The sequence below is a fragment of the Callithrix jacchus genome, chromosome 6 (genome assembly GCF_049354715.1).
Source record: "Callithrix jacchus isolate 240 chromosome 6, calJac240_pri, whole genome shotgun sequence".
NCBI lineage: Eukaryota > Metazoa > Chordata > Mammalia > Primates > Cebidae > Callithrix > Callithrix jacchus.
In genome coordinates, this window is record NC_133507.1 from 73,357,737 (window position 1) to 73,377,013 (window position 19,277).

General features: G+C 35.4%; 1 protein-coding gene across 9 annotated transcripts in view; it reads right to left on the reverse strand.

Moving 5' to 3' along the window:
• Window positions 1–9,464: 9,464 nt before the first annotated feature.
• The window catches only part of GPD2 (glycerol-3-phosphate dehydrogenase 2), a 150,906-nt gene continuing 141,093 nt past the window's right edge, over window positions 9,465–19,277 (reverse strand). For 3 of the 9 annotated variants that reach the window (XM_054257614.2, XM_078327724.1, XM_078327725.1), the window contains exons 14-18: window positions 16,508–16,620; window positions 16,338–16,416; window positions 15,732–15,830; window positions 12,645–12,766; window positions 9,465–10,745 (exon numbers count right to left, since the gene is read on the reverse strand). In XM_054257614.2, coding sequence (XP_054113589.1) covers window positions 10,742–10,745; window positions 12,645–12,766; window positions 15,732–15,830; window positions 16,338–16,416; window positions 16,508–16,620 — 417 coding nt within the window. In that variant the 3' untranslated portion in view covers window positions 9,465–10,741. Of the gene's footprint in view, window positions 10,746–11,537; window positions 12,767–15,731; window positions 15,831–16,337; window positions 16,417–16,507; window positions 16,621–19,277 lie in introns of those variants that run through there. The other 6 variants (XM_035304859.3, XM_035304855.3, XM_054257615.2 and 3 more) reach the window with 3 other exon arrangements.

Consider the following 19,277-nt stretch of genomic DNA (forward strand, 5'->3'; position numbering starts at 1 on the left):
CTTTTCAAAATAGCATTGTTTCACATGCCGGTTATAAAACTGACTACAAGGAAAGTTCTATGCATTTTGGGGGATAATACTTCAGGCCAAACTGTTTAAACCGATGGAGACTCTTTACCATTCTATTTAAACACCTTAAATTTTTCTCCAATTTGTCTTCTTTATATAACTTCTTTTTCCTTAGCAAAGTCAAGTTTTTATTCCTATGTCATCATCTTTACCCTCATTTTCCAGGAAATGGGACAAAGCAACTTCTGTTGAAATGCAAAATTCCTTACTTGTCACAAGTGTCCATCGAAACATTGCTTTGTTGATCTCTGCTTGGTTCTGGTTTTCTTTACATTCTAAGGCACTTCTTTATTAAGGAATTTTTATTTTAAAACTTTATCAATTGATATATTTATGAAGAAATCACCAGTTGGACTCATCCACTCAGCATTAGCTTATTCATTCATCCGTTGTGTTTTGCCACATTTGGCAAAAGTTACCATCCCAGGAGCCTGGCTTCTTCTGGATATTATAAGATATCCAACATTAATGAGAATGCTTCTCGGTTCTGGACTTGGGGAGGCACAGCTGCCAATCTGTGTAGTACTAAACTTTGAGTTTGGACTGGGGTCCCCTACTACATGGACAGGACCAATCTTTAAGCATACCTCACACAGCAGCATTTCTCAGTACTTCAAACTTGGGGGTAAGAGACTGGTGTAGCGTTATAATGGATATCCTAATTTAATTAAAGAATAATTGTCACATATCTAAAGATCAGAACATAAGTAAAATTTGGGGAAAAGATGGTATTTAATTCTATCTTTAAACATTTAAAAATTCTGTGAAGCCCCTAGAGGATTTTTGATTTGGTAAAGATAAAAACTTTTGTAAAACCATATGCAATTTGGCCTTTAACTGATTTTAATATTCACCATAGAAACAATACATGCATTAGTATATAGTTGTTTTTTTTTTGAGAAGGAGTTTCGCTCTTGTTACCCAGGCTGGAGTGCAATGGCGCGATCTTGGCTCACCGCAACCTCCGCCTCCTGGGTTCAAGCAATTCTCCTGCCTCAGCCTCCCGAGTAGCGGGGATTACAGGCGGGCGCCACCATGCCCGGCTAATTTTTGTATTTTTAGTAGAGACGGTGTTTCACCTTGTTGACCAGGGTGATCTCGATCTCTTGACTTTGTGATCCACCCGCCTCGGCCTCCCAAAGTGCTGGGATTATAGGCGTGAGCCAGCGTGCCCCGCCAGTATATAGATTTTTAAAAGGTATAGGTAATTCCCTATACATCTTAAAGTTCACTTAGTGGAAATCTGGATGTCCATGTAAAGTCACGTTGGATCTGATGATGTATTTTTAATGGCGTTACTTACTTGTCCAAACAACTGAAAGACTTTTTTTTTCTTTCTTTTTTTTTTTTTTTTAGGGAAATCTATCTGGTACTCAACTAAAACATCCTGGGGGTGATAGGAGTTTTCTTTTCCAAAGCTATCACAAGCCAAAAAGACTTACTGAATGCCATTATATGTTAAACCTGTTTAGAATCAAAATCTCAACTCCCCCGGAAAGTTACTGAGTTTTATATTGACAAGATGTTCCACTTAGTTGCCTATCTTGAAGAAAAAAATGAGAGGTTTGCATTGACTTGAGAAATATCTCTCTGGTTAGGTGCTTTTGTGATTTTATAAAGATTGAACTTTCCGGAGTTGGTTAAAGAATAATATGGCCCTGATAAATCACTGATATTCGGTAAAAGAAAAGAAATCTATACTAAATCTCTGTATTTCGGAACCACCAATGGGTAAAGAAAACAGGGCAAGCCTTTTCTTACACACATGCCAAAAATCAGGTTACTCAAACTATGTAGTGATAATGGCCGCTGAATGTAGTATAAGTAAATATTTGTTATAGGGCCTACATGGTAAGAAGGAAAAGGACTTAGTCATTTTACTTTGGACCCTTTCTTGGGTTTGAATAGAAAATCAGACTGAGAAAGCTCAACACTTTGTCCTAGACCTGCACATTGCTCAAGGGAGAAAGCACTAGCTCCTGTAAGGTCAGACTGGGTTTGGGCCAATCAGTTGCAGAGAAGTTGCTCTTGGAAGCACTGTTGGCATTTGGGAGTTGCTGTGACAGCCTACAAGGAAAGATTTCATTCTTCTTTAACTTGGTGGCCGGCCTGCAAGCTACTGTGGGAGTCCTTTCCCCTTAATCCATACTGTTCAATTGTCATGAAAGCTTGTAAACAGAAGCCTCCATCAGTTACCTCAGAGTGGTTTGAACAAACTAACATCATAACAAGAGTGTTTATGGAAAAATGCTTAAGCACTGAAGCAGAAAGGGCTTAGCACTGATCAGACCTCTCTTCCACCTTTATTCTTCACTGTTCACATTGAAATGCAAATATCAGCGCAGGGTTTCCACTGGCGTGCCACTCACAAATTGAAAAGCAGTTTTTATCTATGCAAATGTAAGCATGGTAATTGAAGTTAATCAATCAATGCTAGCTTTCACTAAAACCTTGAACATGATTGAATAAAGTAATTATCATTCAGCAGAAAATGATGAAGTTGTAGACAGCATGAACCTTATTAAAGGAGGATTTTGAGTCACAATGGCTTAATTTAGCTAACAGCCCAGCCTTAGCCCAAGCAGCATACTACTCTTGCTGCCTAGAATTGTTTTACGATTAAAAAACAACAACAACAACAACAACAATAATGGGGATGGGGGAAGGCGAAGGTAAGGATAAAGTAGGGGCCTTTAAAAATAATTTTTATAGTGCTTACATTAATAAAAAGTACTTGTCATGCTAGAAAAGAGAAGCCATAATTAACATCTTTAAAAAAAAGCTCTAAATAGATCAGTGAACAAAGATTGCTATGACAGTTTTGATATGCCCAAAAGCAATAACAGCCTCTTATTGCCATTGCTATATTTTTAACATAAATAGGTGAAATAAAGTGAGCATATAAGAAGTTTTAGTAAAAAAACCCCACAAAATTAGAAAAATATTTTCACGTGCAAAAGTAGCCTATTGAGATTTTGCAAATCGAATGCTAATCTCTTAAAAGCATGACGTCAAACATAATGTGTATTCTTTTTATTGGTTTACAGGAGTTTCGATAATAAAACATATGCTATGTTTTGCACAGCCTTTCAAATGTTTCATTTTTTTTCCACAGTGCCATATATTCAATTGCTTGCTTTGATTTCTAAAAAACAGTCCACCAGAAGGTGTTGTACTATTAATTCTAGGCTACTTTTTTTCCAGTTTCTCTAAACTCTTATCTATTTTCCCTTATGACTTAAATGCTTTTGAGGCTTTAAAAACAAAATTATTTTACTTAAGTCAAAGTTTAATATTATTGTTGGAAAATCATTTCAGGTGGCATAAGGGAAATAATGCATCTCTGGAAAATGTAATCAACAGTTAGTGTGTAACATAATGTAAACTGATTATGGAAAGAGGCTCCATTTAGCTTTTTCCAATGTATTTTTGAAAAACAAGGTTAACTAGCAATATTTAGATTAGAGTCGCCCAGCAGGATATGGTGACTCTTAAGAACCTACAGTAATTCTATTGGATTCAATTAGATTGAAAAAAAATTAAAGGTCTATAATCCTGCTAATATTATTGTACACCCTTAGGGAAGTCATTCCCTCCCCCAACTCCATTTTGGTTGATGGATTTTGCATTTAGTGTATTTTGAATAACAATTTGTGGGATTAAAGCTGCATTCCCAATTGCATTGCAAAAAATTCTCACCTCCCTTTTTTGGTGTTGGGGCGGGGCGGGGGGTGCGGGGGGGGGGGTGGATATATAGTGCTAGGCATTTTCTTCAAACATACAATGTCTCCATATATCCAAATCTCTTAAAGCATCAGTAAGTTTATCTACCACCACTTGTATCATTAGTAAATAAATAGGTGACAAAAATAAATTCCAAAGTTTAAATAAGTAGTGAATGGACTATGGTAAAAACGGTTACAGGATTTTTCCAGCACATGTTTTCCCTGAATGTAATTGTCCTGTCTCCTACTATTTAAGTAAAAGCCATCTGCTTATTATTATCTTCTATGCCATCCACAAAGCACTTAGGTATCACGCTGTGTCTACTGTGGCAAAGGGACATTAGAATGCTATATAAAAATAGTTAAATAGAATCAGAATGTCATTTTTACTTGGATAATAGTGCATTAAAAGTATGATGTTGTTTACCTTAAATGCCCTAATAGCAGCAAATTAGTCATTTCTGACCTTCGATGGTTTTATTTCCCACTGCAGGACCAACCCAGGACATAAGTTAATAAATACATCTCATTTTCTTATTTCTACTCAGGTGTGTCAAGCAGTAGCAAGAAAGACCACAGGAGAGGGGTGAGACTGTCTTTATTTCTGATCCTTCATTTTCTGCAACAATCAGGAATTGATATATTTTGAATTAAAAAGAAGAAAAAAACTCCTAAGCAATTATACAAATCAATTACCAATATATTCACAAAAGATCCAAAGTATATAGAATATTTGTTTTATTATTCCTAGGATTCATATAGACTAATAAAAAGGATCTATATATACACAGTAAATAGTCTATCATCAATGCACCATTTGCAGAACTGCAGAGCATCAAATAACTGGATAGCTATTAAGTTAAGGTGCTGTAAAGTATTGCAGCTACTGTTTTTCTAACTGCTGAAACCACCAAGACAATACGAAGTTTTGTTAAGAAACAGTTTTTCCCTTGCTACCTTGCAAATCAAGGGAAACTCTGAAAGCCCAAATGCTTGCAAATTAAAATCTATTTGAAACAAATCAACACTTTGTATTTTCATTCCAAGATGTGTTGCTCTCCCAAGCTTTCCCTGCTGAAGGTTTTCTATTAATTGTACTCTCAGTCCAATAGTGGGCTCTCTGACTCTAGCCTTCACTTGTCTACCATAGCTGTGATGGTTAAAAGCTTCTCCGGTTTGTCACAGAGTTTAATATGCACCCTACATAATTATGCAGGATTCACTGTGCTATCAAACTGCAATTCAAATTAGTTCAGGATTAAAGGCACAGAACAGTACTGCTTCCTTAATTGCATTGTACTGTGCTGATCACATTCAAATACCCATTACTCATTCCCTCTGTGGAGCAATAAGTCAGGGGGATTAATATTCAGGCAGGTGACAGGGCCAAGCCATTAAAAGGCAGTTATGCAGAAAGCATGGCTGGTTTTATTCACGTTAATGAAATCAGTGAAATGAAACTGTAATAGATTTATCAAAGCTCAGATGGATTTGCTGTAAATCAGTTTGATTCAAGCAATCAAACTGGACAATAGAGATAGTTTTCAGCTCTAGCAATGGGTGTCAGAAAGCAGCATGTGAAAAGTGCTGATATTCTTCATGTATGGATTTGATATCCACCTCGTGCACAGGACTATTCCCAAACCACTGCTGCTATTTTTTTTGTCTTTTGAACTAGGTGCCAGTGGCTGATAAAACATACAGCATATCATCTTAATACAGCACTTACACTGTTTTTATTCCTCATTTTTAAGTCCCCCAGAACATCAATTCCTTCCAATTGCTGGCAGAGAAAAAAAGGAAAGTTCCATAGAGCACAAATTGGCATCGCTGTCCCTCTACTGCCCAGAACAGGAATGCAACTTTGGCCAGCGTGACTCTGAACAAGTAGCATGAACTGTGCTACAACAACATGTATGCAAAGGGAAAAGCGGTCAGATGACAGTTTCCAACAGTAATGGGATGATGCTGAAGCCCTAAGAAGCTAAAAATTTACTTTTGTTCTGGGTTTAATGAAATAATTTGGTATCCATTAGAGGGCAGCATAAGAACAAAAACTAAGCACAGCAAGGGCAGCATCCCCTGCAGAGACAAGCACCTTTGCTGAGGTAAACTTTTTCTATGTACTAATATTTTACAAGTGTAAAGCCAAAGAATGGAGAAAGCTAAGTAATGGAGAAGATGGGAATGAACCCTACTGTTAGAGAAAAATGACACCAAAACAGCATATGCCAATTTAGCTTTAGGGAGTTTTCAGGCCACAGATTAACACCCTCCATATCCCACCCTTATTTTTAGGGTTAAAATAGAAATGCTCCTTTCTGGAACTTAATGATCTCGTATTTTGCAGATAACGTTTCCTATAGAATTACAATGAATTGTGAAATAGTGATCGCGTTTTTGTTTTCATAAGAAGTGAATCATGAACTGTGGGTTATACTAAAACTACTCTAATTGGTCCAATTTTTTATTTATTAGCAACAAATTGTTGAAGAACTAAAGCCAGTTTTTAATGATCCAAAACAGAAATAAATGTTCTAGTCTATTAGCGTCCTATATGGAATAAGTCAATATTAAAGCTAATTAACCCTTTTCAAAGGCATTTTGTCCCAGGTTTTTATTTAATGGTTCAGTGCCGCTTCAGGCATGGATCAAGCTGGATAAGCGCCATTTAAAAAATGGCCCATTTTGAAAACAGTTTAGCAGCTCACTATGATGAATATATTTATCAGGATAAACTTGACTTTTTCAACTGTATAAATAACTGACCACAGTTTCTTAAAAGATCCAACAATAAAATAGATGATGGTTTCTTATAAGATCTGACAATAAAATAGAGATTAAGGAAAATAGCCAAATCTCTTTAGTAACACTATAACATTATAATAACTGGTCTCATTTATTGCTTTTTAAAAATATTTAACTTTAGAAATATTTTCAGGTTTTTACTTTTGGGGACATTCCTAATAGGGGTTGGAGATGGTCCCTGTAAGTTATTTCATTCTACGTCACACGTGAAATGCAAACCTATGATCTGTCATTTTTGGAAGAAGCCATGATTTTTTTAATAGTGTTCAAACACATAGTGTGAGGCAGATACTTTTCAGGACATAAATGACTACTTTGACATATGAAACCCTATGAAAATTATATACATTATTTAAAGAATTTGGCACTCGTCCCCTTTGCTATACTAGCAAATCACAGAATGTACTTTAATATCAAGCTATTTTTGACTTAGAAAATAGATGATATATTTTGTACATGAATTAAATTCTTCATGGTACCAGAGGAATTAATTTGTAATGTTATGAAATTTTGATTAGCCTGCTGTAAAATCAGAATTGTTTACCAAGTGTCTGGGTTTTGACTCTTACAGTCTTCCCAAACAGATAATGAAATGAACTGGGAATGGCGGGGGGTGGTGGCAGAGTAATTTATGAAAACATGGTACACCATAATTTTGCCATTTGTCTACAATAAGGATGGCAAATGATTCATGGGATAAAATGAAATATTTCTCACTGTCATTTCAATGGATCTAAGATTTACAGCTTCTTAACTTGGATAGGAAAATCTCTATGCAGAAAAATGAACCATAAATCAATTAATGATGGGGATGAAAAACAAAAAATGATATTGAAGCAAAGGTGAGAAAAATCTAAGCAACAAATTGAAAGAAGTGACTATTTACTTGGAATCTTTGGAGGCAGGAGGCAGTAGAGAGGGAAGCCGCTGTGCAAGAGGGCATCAAGGTCAGGTTAAAGAACAGTGATATGCTGATTGAGCTCATTACATTTAGATCACTTGGACAAACAATAAGATAGCTTTCAAAGCAAAATCAGATACGCCTCAATTGGATTTAAATAATAAATTTAGACCTAGTTTTATAGTATAAGACTAAAACAAATAAAGAAGTTCTGTGGTTATGAAAGATAAGCCTCCAATTCAAGATTCTCCTTAACCAAAACTATTCTTTTATAGGCACCAGGGCCAAAATATATAGACTTTACACCTCCCAACTGCTTGACACAATGAAGGAAAGCTAGCAGCAGCTGTTGAAAAGAAAAGTGAACCTAGGCTCTATAGGAGTCACTGTACCTGGAAAAGGAGAGCAGGGATGCTCTGCTGTAGACATAGACCGTGGGCATGAATGGCTCAGAAGGTGGTGGAACTAGATGTAGTCTGGGCTATGCACTAATAATCAAGGTAGGTACTATGAGACTCAATCCTTCCACCTCCCACCTCCACTGAAACATGATACATTATCTATGACTACAGAATACACACCTTAACCTCACTAGACTGAAACAACTTCAGTGTGAATATAATTAACAGGGAACCCACGGGAGGGTATGCTGAGCAATGCGATTCAAATGCCAAATGTGAAGAACAGAGATGGTCCTGATAATTCTGCTAAACTAGTATTTTGCTTAGATCACATGAATCTTATTATTCTGGACCAGGTATTTAACAAAGTAGAAAGATACCTATTGATTTTTGCAAGGAGCCCAGGACCCACAGGACTACCTCTGGTATCCTCAAGGTTCAGATACATCATGTTCTGTGTTTGTATGTCACAAGTTAGGTAGCTAATTAGAGACCTAAAATACAAAGCACATTAACAAAAAGCTCATCATTTCTGCCTCCTACACAAAATTTGTTTCACTATGAGGGTGCCAGATTACTTTAAAACTTTCGTTGTTTCCTTCCTTCATAAGTCAAATGTCATCAGGTGAAATCTGACACCAGTGAAAGTACAATGTTGACAAAGATAGTAAAATATTGATGCTAGTATCATATTTCCCCTTTTTTTGATGACCATAAATTTTATACAATTGGGAGCAATATCTTGATAAATTGCATGTTAAAAAATTTTAAAGCGCTATCAGATTTGATAAGCTAGATCAACAAAAAATGTTTTAATCTGCCATGTATTTTTTTCCAGGCACTGAACAAACAGTTCATTGTTCCAAGGCTGTCTGGGAGCCATTGCTTTGGGGTATTCTATACAATTTCAAAGAACCTTCAGAAGCTCACACATGCCTTTAAGCATGCAGAACCAGGAGGCAGCATATCTAAACCACAAATGAAGACTATACTCCATCTACACGTGTAAATTAAACCCTATAAAATAACATGAGCATTATAAAATTTGTGTTAAAACTGATAACAGCTTTACTGATTTACTGACAATGAAAATATATAGCATTTTTTCTGTCAGAGCATTTATCAACACTTGGCAACCCTGCACTAACTTGACACGTAAGATGATCAAAATGGATTATGTAATCTTTCCCATTCATTTCTATTGATTTTAGTTATGATAAAATTCATCAGTGTGCCGGGAACGCTTAGGCTGAAAGGCTCTGGTTGATAAAAAAAAAAAAAAAAAAGAAAAGGAAAAAAGAATTCAACTGAGTTGTAATAGGATGAATGCAATTTTAGAATAGGATTGTACAAATATAGAAGTCATGCCCTAAAGGCTACAGCAACAAATTAATACAGATAATTCTGGCAGTCTTATAAAATTACATCTGTCTATGTAGATATTTCACTTTTGTGTCATCAAAAATACAGTTTGTAAAAATATTTTCAAACTTTGTTAAACTTCAACAGTAATCAAAGTTATTTGTCTGACTGCAAGTAACATCAAAATGCTAGCAAACGGACCATTTTAATCAGTTTTATTGATTCATGCTTCCAGTTCTTATTCAGTTAAAAACAAGGCACATTAAATACATCCTCTTATTGCTCTATAAATGCATGCAGCTCATTCTGTATATCAAAAGTAATAAATAATGGCCATAAAACACCAAGACAGTTATAAAAATGACAACCCAGCCTCAAACATAGTATTTAACAGTCCAATCTAGAACAATAACCCAACACAATACATAAAAGTGCCACATATAAAAACATGCAGTGTGTATATCCACTCCAGTATTGAGCTTACACTTGCTATTCTTTAAAAACATAGTAGGGCTTTTGCACTCCTTAAAAAAGTTTGACATGATGCAAACATTGCAAGTTACAGCATTATTGACTTTAATATTACATTCATATGCCAAGAATCTTTACAGATACGTAAGAGAAAAATAAAATCAATGGTGACTTTTATAGCATATTTAGTAAAAGTGAGAATGAGATTTCTGTTGTACAAAAGAGGAAGCTACAAATTTTGAAACAGACAAAGCAAAGCTAGAAACTGAAGCAGAATAGGGAGCATGCATTTAATAGCAGAAATCCTAAAGTTACACTCAGTATAAATTGATTGAAAGCAAGAATATTGCAAACAGCATGATGGATATGAGGCAGACAACCTTGGCTTAACAAATAATCCAGCATTATCATGATTGTTATGGCTGTGGTGGGGGCTATTTAAAGGAGTATCCAACTCTCCAGCACAGATGGGGGTTCCTTCACCTGAATCCCCTTAAAGGCTCTTGAAATAAATCACTTGATAATAAAAGGCAATCCCTGCATACCCACCCCAACCCCAACAGAATCAACTGATGTCAAGTTTATATGCAAAGGGGAAAAATTTTTGTGCTTGGAATGAATTTTGAAGAAGCTTATTCCCACCTATTTCTTGTCTCCCTTTCTCAAATCAGGTAAAGATTCTGTACAGGTTTAATTAAGAACTTATACGAAATGCTGGGGTGCTTTATTCACAGTAACGGCTTGAAATCAGTTCATTTCCAAATGAGTCTCTGGGATTGGTGAAGGACTGTATGATTTAGAAATCAGCAGATTTTTAAGTCAAAGCAGATATGCTCAAAAGAAGAAAAGTGTGCTTTTCTTTGTCCTTAAAGGAACTTCATTCATAGCAAAGCATGCACAAACAAGTCCTGTTTAACAAACAGATCTGCCCAGGCCAATCACATTCTAAGCCCAGTCCCTACTGTAACGGAATCAGGGAGGATACAAGTCATCCTTATCTTGATCTAACTAGAAAAAGAAAGAGAGAAAAAAAGAGAGAGCACATATGTACCATACTGTGTATATCATCTGGGATATTTTAAAGGACCATTCATCAACCTATTAAGTGTCACTGGATTCTAAATGAAATTTATTGTCTAGATAGAAAAAAAACTAAATTGTAAAGCCACAAGCTTTCATTTACTTTAAAAAAATGAAAAAGCCAGTGTAAAAATTCACACTTTGAAAGAAAAAAGTTCACAGTGATACCTGGGAGCATTACTTGCTCTGTTCTAGGTTTTCCTTTAGGAAGTGGCAAATGTCTAAAACTTTATTTAAAAACAAAACGAGCTAAGATGCTGTCTTTCTCGGCAGTTTGTTTGCTTCAGAGGTGGTGGGTGGGTGCGTAGGTGAGTGAACCTCCAGTGTTTACATTGTGACATACAGGCTCAGAATCCACTTGAATAAGGCATAAAGATACTCTGCAGTGTTGACATAAATAGAAATAACAGCACAAAAGTGTTTTATGTACCAGTTTAAAAAACTAAGACTTCAAGTCTGTGCAATAAAAACCTGCAGTGAAATAAAGTGTTACATCTCCTATTAGATACAGAACCCGATGTTAAAAAAACAACAAAAAAGTAAGTAGTTAACTTCACAAGAGGAAGTATGATCAATAAATATTCAGATAACTAGTTAAAATGCCACCAAAATATAGCAAAAGCATCCCACACTGCATTACTTGAAAAATCCAGTACACAGTGACTTTTGCTTTGGACTAGTGTGTGTGTGTAGGGGTGGGAGGGAGTGGTTATTTTTCCATTTTTATTTTTCTTTTATTGAGAATATTCCCATGGAGTACAGAAGGGGAAAGACTTTAAGCAACCATGATGACATTGGAAACTGGTTTGTGCCTTATTTTACATATAATTAAAGTTAACTAAAGTCTATTCTACCCTCCTTTACTATAGTTGCAAGTGCCCCCCCCAAAAAAAAGATGATAAGCTAGATTTGACAATACCACATGCTTCAAAATTTAGGCTTGGAAATTGAAACTTTTGTTATCATATGTGGATATATAAAAACACCTTTTTAACTCTTAAATGTATTACGACTGTAATAATTAGATAAATTTGGTCTCATTCCGTTAAATCCAAATTGCCACTTAAAGCTGGTTTTAAAGTAAGAAAAGCAAGAATCTTCCTGGCAACTATGATAGTCAAAGAAAACCAGCAGTGACTGAAGAAAAAAATGAACTGCTGAGATGAAACTATCACTGTAACTCCCAGCAAATGTCAATGCTATCCTTATCTTATACCTGTGATTCTGGAAGCTCTCAGAGTTTCTCTTTAAGACTTGCTCCTGTAACCAGATCTAAACTTTTCCTTCCCTCTCCAGTTAGCCAGTCATGTTCTAGATATCAAAATGTGCAATACTGTTTGCATGAGGAAGGTAGACAAGCTGAAGGAAGATGGGGCTGAGAAATCTCCGCAAACACTATCATTTCAATAGGTAACTCTTTTTGATAACACATGCTGTCTAATGCATGTCACAAAATTTCTCCAGCTTCTTTTCTCAATTTTCATGAAAATATTCTGTTTTTAGAATGGATTTAGAATAAAGGAATAAACAAAAAGGGAATGTGTCAAGTCTAACAGGTCACAAAATATATGCAAAACTAATGTGCATTGAAAATGAGAAAAAGAATAAAATACACTTAAAAGCTAGACTGAATGGCAAATACAAATAAAGTACAGCAAATAAAGCTGGCAAATACACCAACACCCTAAAGTTTTGAATGTTTTCTAGTGTTAAAAAAGGCAGCTATCCACATTCATTATTTTAGAGTGGGTTCAGTGATCTCTGGTTGTTACGTGATGATTTGTCGTTCCTATGTTTGTTGGCTGTGGATTTACTGCCCAAACTCACAATCCTCCACAACTACGGTCCACTGGAATTGGAACTCTTCTGTCGAGGTTCTCTTCTGCAGTTTTCATTAGTATAGCAAGCCGGCTTCCAGATACCCTTCCTTTTTGAATAGCACTCATCAGCTTAAAGAGAAAATATGCAACAGATTCAGAACGCAGGCCAGCTTACACTCTTTTTCATGGCATTATAATGGTTGGCATTGCAGCAGGCAGAGGTAATTAAGTGCTCCATCAAAAATCTTAACAAGTACTACAGCTCAGATAAGAGTATAATTTTTAAACATTTCCCAAAGAGGGGAAGGGGCAGGCATTTCACCACTGCTGCAAAAACTACATCCATCTAGTGAATCAGCCTGTCTCTAAAAGCAAATCATAATGCATCATTTCTTGTCCTTTAATGTGCTCAAGGCACTTTTTTTTTTTAAGCAACTTCAAATATTGGATCTTTAATTCCATTTAAAATCTTAAAAAGGAATCTCAGGGATTGAGCAAAGACAAACCATGACCTATATTTATCTATCCTTTTTTAATGTTACTGTACTTGATAACTTCAAGTCCCCTAAATCCAAATTCCTTAAAGACTTTTTAACATAATTTACATTTAATTCCTTAAAAATGGACCCAGAGATCTACCTTAAGAATTAAAAGCACTCCACAGCCCAGATTTTAGCTAATTCATTTTTATCCAATGGATAAAATCAGAATTAGTCTTGAAATTACATGCAGGCAGCAGGCAAAGGCCTTTAATCTGGAAGGCACTTTGTAATTATGAGCATAGGGATTTTTTTCCTTTTCAAGTTTGATGTGGTTTCAACTATTTGCTTTTCTTGATCTCACTTCCCCATTCTTTATTTACTTTAAAAAGAACAGATTTAGCTATTCATCATATATATACACACATGCATACACACATCATATATACATATACACATTATATATATATATATGTGATATATCTATGCATGTATATAAATCCTCAAAATATTTTTAGGGTTATAGCTTTTAGTCTACAGAGACATGTTGCTTAAAAAGAGCTCTGAATAAGAGTCAGAGACATCTGCCAAAGGGCTGGATCAGAATTTCATGACCTTATTAAAAGCTGTTTCACAAGCTATTGCTTATTAGAGATGGACTCTTACATGCAAAAGTGTCATTAAAGCCCAGACCTAGAAATAAAGTCATATAACCATGTGATATCTATAGTGATCTTTCTGTGAAGATTATTGAAAAACCATATCTATACTCAAAAAAGATATTTAATGGGATAAATGTGGGCTCTTAGCCTTCAGAAGAGCAAAATGTTTGAAAAAAAAAAAACCCTCCAAATATGCTTTACATCTGAGGAATGGTGTAACATAAGGAATACTAACATCTAAAGACAGAAAAATTTATTGTTTATTGCTTTGTCTCTGATTCCAGGAAGATCTGCAAAGTTTATTAGAGCTAACAAAACTGACAAAGCTAGAGGTTTTTAAAGCTATAGACGATATATGATGTGCCAACTTCTAAAAACTCAAAGTTTTATTTAAACATTACATGTATCTAGAAACCATATTACAGGAAAAAAAATAAAATTTGGGTGTGAATATATTTCATGAGGAATATGGGCAGCAGTTTAAAATTGAAAATGATACTATGTATTTGTTCTTAGTAGAAGCATAAATAGTCTCTTTCATTTGGAATTGGACAAAAAATACTCAATTATTAAAAAAAAACTCTAAGAGAAAACCTGCAGATAGTTTAAATTATCTTGTTTTTAACTCAACTGCATTCAAGAAAATTACTTAAAACCTAAACCACACAGCATATTCATAAAATCAGATTCTTACTGTTTCTAAAGCACCATGTCTTTCAACTCTAAATTCTGCTGTTTATTTACAACACATAGGAAATGAAGCACAGGCCATTTTCTTTGAAGAAAAGTTTTCTAACATTGTGAGGCTAACAATAAAATATTCTCCAGAAAAACTACACACCAGAAAAATGCATTAAGTGGTGTTTAATTTTCAAGCATAAATTTTAAATTCAATTTAAAATGTGTATTTAGTTAAACAGTAAGCTAAAGAACCAAACATTCTTTTTTGTAATGCTGGACACAACCTGTGAAAATTTTCTGCATTTAGATTCAACAACGCTCTTATCTGCAGCTCATCTCCAGAGAGACAATTACCATTTCCTTTGCCTTGATCTTGTTTGTTTAACTTGACACAGTGAAGAAAGGGCTGACAGTGACCAAAATCCCCAGCATTAATTTATTTCATGTTCAGCATTCATCATTGCCATGGTGCAAGCAAGACCTGGCATTCATTTGAAATACCTGCCCAAGAAGCACTACAGATAAAAACCTAGCTGCTTGGAAACCAATGTATTCTTCATATGATCAGAGTCATAGGGACGGCTACAAATAATGTATGGGTTTGGTTGAAATTTCTTTTAAGAAATGATATGCAGCATCCAGTCTGAAGTTAAAGTAACAAAATGTATTTCCTGCATGATTACTAAGATTAAACAATGGAGTCTTGAATAAATTAACAATTGGAAATGGAAATATTTAAATTATATGGTCTTGACCCCAAAGTACAAGTTTCCTTCCTTATGTTTTTCTCTTTCTTTATAATGCCATAATCTAATCACTAAATTCTCAAATTCATTGATTCACTATCATTCACTATGATTCATTAGTGAATACAACCATAATTTTTAAAATTTTCTACGTAATAGATTAGAAATCTTGTGTTGTCTCTTAAGAAGTAGGTAGAGAAAAATCCAGCAGTGGTATGTCATGGCATACACCTTTAAAAAGCCTGCTACATATTCAACCCTTTAAGCAATAAATAACTCTTGGATTTAATTTAAATTGCCTAACATAACAAAATGTTTCTTATACAGAAAAAGAAAAAGAACATGCACCAAAGTCGAGCCTTACACTTGAGGGCAGACATACTAACCTTCGTTGGCTTTGAGCTTTCTTCTTCAGAGTGAAATGACAATTGTATGGACTTAAATATCCATTCTTGAACATGAATTTACAATCATGGCAAACAGAAGATAAAAGCAAATATCCTTCTTTCCTTTTAGCACAACTCACCTGCAAAAATTCATTAAGTTCAACCTGTCCATTTTTATTCAAATCGACTTCATTTAGAATTTCATGGAGTGTATTTTCATCCATCTGGACATTGATACTCTAAGTAAAAGAAAAGCACAGAATAATACAGTTTGATTAAAAATAATGCATATGCTTTGGCTGGGCATGGTGGCTCATGCCTGTAATCCCAGCACTTTGGGAGGCTGAGGCGGTTAGATCAATTGAGGTCAAGAGTTTGAGACCACTCTGGCCAACATGGTGAAACCCCATTTCTGCAAAAAATATTTTTAAATGTATCCAGCAAGGTGGTGCACACCTGTAGTCCCAGCTACTCAGGAAGCTGAGGCAGGAGAATTGCTTGAACCCAGGAGGCGGCGGTTACAGTGAGCTGAGATCATGCAGCACTGTACTTTAGCCTGGGCAACAGAGAGAGATTGTATCTCAAAAAAAAAAAAAAAAAATTATGTACATGCATTTACTAATGTTACTAATCTTTTAAAAATTATAAAATATTACTTGTAAAAAACACTAGATAAGAAAAACATCTACTACCATCTTTATATTCTTCTAGTATATAGAGGCTGACATTGAACCAAAGAAAATTACCTCTAATACTCGCTGAACATCAACAATGGTAATAAAGCCTTTCTGGTCAGCATCAAATTTATGAAATCTCTTCTTATACCTGGAACATAAGATTAAATAATGAAAAAATATACTTACATAGTCAAAGAAAAAAAGAGAGAAAGAGAAAGATGGACACTTAGTATAAGTACCTGTCAATGTCTGAAGGCAGTAGGCTAATTTCAGAGCGATCTGTTAACTGTTCTGATCGAGATTTATAGCCCATTTCATAATATAGAAACTTCCTGGCTGTTTCAAGTTGTTCCTAAACAGAGATACACACAAAGTTCAATTTATGGAAAGGATTATTGATTTTCTTCCTCCTTTTATCTTTTGATCTTCATAAAGTTGATCCTCGCTTATCTAACCAGCGTAATTTTTTTATTTCTTCTAGTTTTACTAAAGTATAATTTGTATTCAGTAAAATGCATCCTCAACCATGATTAAGATCTAAAGCATTTCCATCATCCTAAAACTTTCCACATGTCCATTTGCAGCTGATCTCTTCCCACGATCTCTCACCCCAAGCAAACCCTGATTGGCTTCTTGTCACCAGAGTTTGCCTTTTCTGGAATTTCTTATATAAAAGGTTTCATATAGTATGGAGTCTTTTGTGTTTGACTGCTTTCACATAGAATGATGATTCTGAGACTCATTCATGTTGCTGCATGCTTTAATATTTTATTTCTTTTTACCACTGAGTATTCTTACATGAAACTGACAGACAAAATCTATAGAATCAAATTATTGCAGTTTGGTGATAAAAAAGTAATGAAAGGTGCAGATATCTTGGATCTGAACAAATACTAGACTGTGACATGAACTGAGAAGGTATATCACACGAGATTAGCTGTGCTGAAATTTTGCCACAGAGATTGTGATAGGTGAAGTTACAGAGTCATGAGAGCAAATAAGCTATCCTCAATTTACTGTTCCTGTTTTCAATGTCCCCAGTGTCAATTAATACTAACTTGCTGCAAATACTGTCTTTCATAGTTTTCATCATGTCACTCTCCCATCTAAAATGACTCTATTGTAGCATACATTGTTCACAAGTCTCTTTTCTCATATGTATGACACACACACACACACACACACACACACACACTTATCCACCAATCCTATTGATGTGAGCTGGCCACGTGACTTATTTTGGCCAGTGTAACATGAATAGGTATGATATAAGCTACTTTTGAGTAAAAGCTTTCATGGTAAATTGAGAGTTTTGCTTAGCCTCTCTTACTCCTGTGCCATAAGAAGGGCACATCTCAGATGAGATCTGAAGCCAATCCGGAATATGGAGAGCAAACACAGCAGCTAACATGGAGACTTCATGTAATGTGAGTGAAAAAGAAATGCTTGCTGCAATGAACCACTGAGATTTAGAAACTGACTGTTATTTAGTATAACCTAGAACAAGTCTTAAATTTCCCAATTTCCCATCAAAGGATCTTGTGAACCAAATTCTGGTCCGATGAATAGTGCCAGTGTGAACTGAAATGAAGAAAATGGAACAATGACATGTACACTTGCATGAAATGTGTTTCTATGTGTTTGGTTATGTTGGTGACAAGAACCCTTATTGTTTTGTTCTTGAGAGGAAAAACTTTTTTTTTTTTTCCTGAGACAGGGTCTTGCTCAGTCGCCCAGACTGGAGTGCAGTAGCATAATCATGGCTCACTACATCCTCCACCTTGCAGGCTCAATCCTCCCACTTCAGCCTCCCAAGTGGCTGAGATTATAGGCAAATGCCACCATGCCTGGCTAATTTTTTTATTTTTTTGGTAGAGAAGGGGTGTCCCTATATTGCCTAGGCTGTTCTTGAACTCCTGAGCTCAAGTGATTCTCCTGCCTCAGCCTCCCAAAGTGCCAGGATTGCAGGTGTGAACCACTGTGCCCAACTATCAGTTTTTTTTCTGAAATTATTCCTTTCCACTTTCCTTTGTCTTAGGATATAGATACTAGAAATATTATTCCTTCATGTTCTTAAATAACAGGAGAATCACTTGAGCCCAGGAGTTCAAGAACAGCCTAGGCAATATAGGGACACCCCTTCTCTACCAAAAAAATAAAAAAATTAGCCAGGCATGGTGGCATTTGCCTATAATCTCACCCACTTGGGAGGCTGAAGTGGGAGGATTGAGCCTGCAAGGTGGAGGATGTAGTGATTCTTCCAAAAATGGAAGAATAAAGCCTTTGTCTAAACTCTAGCACTGGGAGGTAACTTAATACCACTGAAAGCTGCTCATAGAGGGATGGCTTTAATTATTAGAAGGTTTTACAATGAGATTAAATCCACCTCCTTACAAAAATTATCAACATGAAATAATTCTCCCAGCTTAAAAAGTAAATTTAAAATGTGTGTGTTTGGGTGTGTGTGTGCACATGTATTTCATACACAAAATTTGTCTGTGAAGTCTCCATCTCCTAGGCCATTTTTTGTTGGCAGATTTTTCCTTTCACACAAGAAAATCCACCAGTTGTCATAAATAAAATTATTTTGCTGTTCCACCACTTTTACCCAGCCATTTTCTACACAACTTGTTCAAAATCCATCTCCTTGGAAATGCCATCTCTGATGCTTCCCTGAAACAACAATTTCTTTCTCGATTTATGGCTCTTCACTTCCATCAAGCAAGGAATTATGGAATTTCAAAGCTAGAAGATATTTTTCACAAAGGGTACTCAATGTCCTTCCCTTATCCCACATTTCCTTTATAACATTCCAAAAATGGAAGAATAAAGCCTTTGTCTAAACTCTAGCACTGGGAGGTAACTTAATACCACTGAAAGCTGCTCATAGAGGGATGGCTCCAATTATTAGAAGGTTTTACAGTGAGATTAAATCCACCTCCTTGCAATTCTTCCAGTTTTGGGGGATTAACAAATCTTTCCTAGAGTAAAACAAACCTAATGAGTGTT